Below are 4856 nucleotides of genomic sequence, written 5' to 3' on the forward strand. Positions count from 1 at the left end.
CACACACACACACACACACACACACACACACACACACACACACACCAGGAATCAATGTAACAATGATTTTAGGAGCACTCGTACACAATTTTTATTATAAAATACAGAATTACCACTATTTTTCTACTTTGATGAGTTTGAAGCAGTACAGGCAGCTCAACTTTAAAGGGTTGTTCCTGTGATCATCAGCTAGAGGGCAGACTAAGTGAATGAATGTGCTTAGTGGTGTTTTAGCTCTCCAAACCACATGGATAAAAAAGTCCTTAAATCATTAACATAAATAGAAAATGACATATGAAAGCTAACAAAGAAACATATAAGCTCAAGCGTTTCTTTATTGTCCCAAACATAGATTACCTTAATTAAAAACAAAACTTTTTATGAGCTAAAAAAAAATTATTCATGTTCAAGTAGGAAAAAAAGAGACAAAACCGATTTTTTCTTTTATTATCGATAAAACATAATCTCTATTGCCTCTTCCACCATCCACTAGCAAACAATCAGTACATAGTTTCCACCAACACTGTTTTATTTTTCTCCAAAAGTTTGGTTCATAAATCTTGGAATCGTTTCAAACATGCACAGCATACTGCTGTGATTTTTTTTTACCTCACCAAGTTCCACAAGTAATGCCTGTGGGTGGAAAATATTTAATAAGTTGAGGGTTTATTGCACCCTTTCAAATAAAATCAATGTTTCTGTGGAGCATTTTTTTTCTTTCTGCCTTCCCATTCAGTCCCACACAGATACGCTGCTGCACCTCTAATTCAAAGAGAAATGCAGGAAAGTTAAATACTCTTCATCCAGACTTCGTTGACGATGGAATAGTTTGGAAACGCTTTTCCTAGTGGCGGATTTTGACAATGTCTTTCAGCTGCCTGGTAAATGAAGCGTGCAGAGCCTGTGATGACCTTTCCAACCTGCTGGCGATGTCCGCTGCAGCGCGAAGCATGTCTTTAAAGACCAAGGACTCTTCTCTTATTCTGCTCCAGAACACAAACAGTCCAGTTAGAGGGGAAGATATTGAAGAGAAAGCACCAGATATGGAAAAAAAAAAAGATAAAAGCAACAAGGAGAGTGAGTAAATGGAGGCCTGGTAACAAAAAATACATAAGTTGTAATGAATGTAATCACATTATACTGAGCAAGTGAATGCTGATTTGTTTGTTCTTACTGGGCAATTATTCTCATCAAAGATTTGTCTATTTTGTTACAAAATTCTCTGATCATCACCCTGTTTTTGTGTCTGCCTGTGTCTGTTGTTGGTAGCTACCTAAACCTCTGGACAGACTTTAACGATGCCCATAAAATAATCATTGGATGTACATCTACAGCTGATTAACTTTTGGAGTCAACTCAATTCAAGATAATCACCACGGCTAATTGACCTTAGAGAAACCATCGCTACAAATCATCTCAGTCAATTTTATAAATATAAAAGTTGTCATCATTTGAATCATATGACAAGATAGAAGGATAAGGTTCAAATACGTTTTGCTTGATTCACACAGCAAGACAGGCCGATTTTTGGCCCAATTTTGCCCTTCTAACAATCTGAAGGATGCCCATAGACTTAAATAAGAACACTAGACTGAGCCCCACCCATCCTGTCCACTGTTAGCGTCTGTGACAGCATGGAGGAGCAGAAACAGACCAAACAGGACAACAGCTCACAGCCTCCACAGAAACTAATAGATAAACAGCAAACTGAACTGGATCTGTTTCACAAATTATCTGTAATATTTTTACAATAAATTAATAATTATGTTAATTTCATTCAAACAATCATGTAAAACAACAGATTTATACCAGAAAAATATATCACTTATAAGTAGCAATGATCTAAACCAGACCTGAAGTCAGCCTGTAACTCCTAGACTTTTTTGCTTTTTGAAAAATGATGACTTCAGCTAGTAATAAAGTATATTTATTATTTATTCTTACTGTCATAAAAATAAGAATAATAAATATTTACTAGTCAATACTAAAAATGTTCTCTGTATACCTGGTTATGGGATGAAACTTGTCTCTATTAGCTAACCATCTTCTCAACAGGTCAGGTTCTTCTAACAGAAACCTAAAAATACTCACATTTTTAATATTATTTTACACTCTGTAGGTCTAACTATCAATCCAAGGACAAAATCTTTGAACCCATAGTTAGGCTCAACAATAGGGCCTACAAAATTCATACAAAAACTTCCTGGTTGGACTCATCACTGTACAGTTCTTTCATTGTCTGATGCCTTGACTTTTCAGAATTATGTTTTGTATAGTGGTATTAATTTATATTTTCAGATCTTCCAAGGTGCCAATTATGGAACTCTGTGCATTGTTGCCCAAATCAGATTCTGGAAGTGGTCATTCAAATAGATCTGTTACAAAAGGACAACTTATATTGTCAACTTTTAAAATCTGTTATGGCCAGAGGTCTTTCTTCTATGTTTATACTAAAGCATGGRATGACATTCCTCAAAACATAAAGTCCATTTCAAAACCACAGCCCTTTAAGAAGTCTTATTTTGCAAATGCTGCCTTTTTGAAATTTGGTATGCTTGTTTGTCTTTGTGTCTGTGGTGTAATAATAATGATGTGATTGTGATGCTGTAATTCTGAGTGTTTTATGTGCTGCAGAACAGGAACCTGCTGTAAAACAGCAATTATGCTGAGTCAGGCTTGATTTTTAATTATCTTTTCCTGTTAAATAAATAAATCAAATCAAAATAATATTTAATAGTTTGGGTTTAATTGTAGCACGATTCAACAGTGCTAAACTCTGTATATATGCTCCACAAGCTAATATCTGCTAACCAGTTCAAAAAATAACAGTGATCACATCAACTTTATGAGATTATTTTAATTTTAAACTGTTACATTATGTTCTGCTCAGATCACATTGAGCTAAAAAAGTTCAAATCTGCTGACTTGTAAAATGAGACTTTTCCTGTTTATCTTCGGTTAATAAATCTATACCACAAACAGCTTTTCTGACATTATTTAAAACATTAAATAGATTATATAAACTGCAAAATACAGTATTAATAATAATTGGGTTAATATTATTATTAATAGTTTTAATGATTTCTATATCGTCAGTCCTTTTTTCTGCTCTGTTGTCAACATGTACAGTAATGGGAAATCCAGACACTTGACCGTTATGCGTTAGCCGTTAGCTTCACCAGCCAATCACATGGTCACCTGGTTTCTGAGCTCCAGCTGTTCTATATTTCTCCATGAGGACACCCCAATTATTGTGATAGTTCTAAAGAGGATCTTTGGGATATTCCTGACATGTGTGGTGTGTTTAGAGTGATCTAGTCGGCTCAGAAGGGTGTCAGGACTGCTCCGATCTCTAATCTGTGATATTCAACATGTTGGATTGTCTTGGCCCGATATCCCAGGGTGTGTGGTGTTCCTACCAAATCTGTTATATCTCCGATTTTTTTATGGTCATGTGTGGTTTTAAAAAGGTTTTCAAAATCTTACCGTGAGAACCAGATATTATTAAACTGAAGATGAAGATTAAAAACATATTCTAGTCTGTTTTAAAAGTTTAACTGCACTCACTTCTGCATCCCTGTAAAATCCCCCTTGCCGTCTCCCTCCAGCTGCTTTTTCAAATCGTCTTCAGCTTTCTCCACCATCTCAATGCAGCCTTTCTGGTCCTCTTGGATCCCAATGATATTACTCTTGATCACGTCTTGGTAACTCTGATCCCCCAGCTCCGCCCCTATGAACTGCTCTAAATTCTCTACCACGGCCTTGTTCCCACGCTGTACGGCCTTCAGGTGGGCCAGCTCTTCTTTCTCTACCTTCATCCTCCGAGCCGAAGCAGCGGAGTTGGTGCCGAAGTGGACTGAGCACTCGTCTGGTTGGAGGTCGTACCGGAGCGAGGGGGATGGTGATGGAGAGAAACCCATGGTTACCGTTAGGGGACGGTTGTCCTTCACCCTCCCAGGCTCATCACCAAAGGCCTGCGCTGTGCTGTTGGTGTCCACTGTGGCAGAGAGCATAAAGCCCGAACCCCACTCGTCATCTCCACTTTGGCAAAAAATTGAAGTTGCCATCGATGCCCAAGCCAAGATGAAGTTCATCCAACATTTACTCATGGTAACCTGAAGAGACAAAGGTGAATTACTGTGAACTTTGCAGGGGATACAAACCAAAGCAGCCCCCCTTCCCCATCAAGTCCATTTTGGCTGGTCCTACATCAGGTCTGTTTTTGTCTGTTGATGGAAAAACAAGTCGTAAAGGGATCCCTGATTAGTTGTAACATTAGACTTTACTTGATAAACATATATATTTAACTGTAACATAAAGACTGTAGAAATACTGTAGGCTGTTTAGTTTAGTAAATTTTTAAAAATATATTTTAACATGGACGGAACCCTTTTATTTACACACAAAGCATTCTGGGTAAATGATGACATGGATGGGTGCAAGGCTGCTAGCGAGCTATGTCCACCCTGAATGTTAATCTTGGACAATATCTGACGATTGACTCTTTTAAATGAAACCAGAGAGCGTTGACAGAGAGGAGAAGGTAGAAATGACTCAACCTGGAACTGAAAATATGGATGGAGGACAACAGAGCTGCTTCATGGAAGAAGAACCTCAGCTTAGCCTGTTAGCTTTAGCGTTAGCCCTGACGCTATATTGCCTTACATATATTAGCTCGGCACTAGCGCGACAAACTAACAAGCTAAACTGAGGTCCTCCATCCATACTTTCAGTTGCAGGCTGAGTCATTTTTGTGTTCTCCTCTCTGTCATGTGGATGGAGGACCTCAGTGACGAGAGGAGAATGTGTAGCGCTGAGCTAATACATATATATGGTGATAGCGTCGGGGCTAATGC

At 38.0% G+C, this 4856-nt stretch overlaps 1 protein-coding gene across 3 annotated transcripts in view; it reads right to left on the minus strand.

Moving 5' to 3' along the window:
- Positions 1 to 317: 317 nt before the first annotated feature.
- Positions 318 to 4856, minus strand: part of si:ch211-142k18.1 (uncharacterized) — a 9397-nt gene continuing 4858 nt past the window's right edge. For all 3 annotated transcript variants that reach the window (XM_014019468.1, XM_014019467.1, XM_014019466.1), the window contains 2 exons: positions 3568 to 4115; positions 318 to 983 (listed from right to left, as the gene is read on the minus strand). In XM_014019468.1, coding sequence (XP_013874922.1) covers positions 845 to 983; positions 3568 to 4109 — 681 coding nt within the window. In that variant the 5' untranslated portion in view covers positions 4110 to 4115 and the 3' untranslated portion in view covers positions 318 to 844. The remainder of the gene's footprint in view (positions 984 to 3567; positions 4116 to 4856) is intronic.

This window comes from Austrofundulus limnaeus, unplaced genomic scaffold (genome assembly GCF_001266775.1).
Source record: "Austrofundulus limnaeus strain Quisiro unplaced genomic scaffold, Austrofundulus_limnaeus-1.0 Scaffold222, whole genome shotgun sequence".
NCBI lineage: Eukaryota > Metazoa > Chordata > Actinopteri > Cyprinodontiformes > Rivulidae > Austrofundulus > Austrofundulus limnaeus.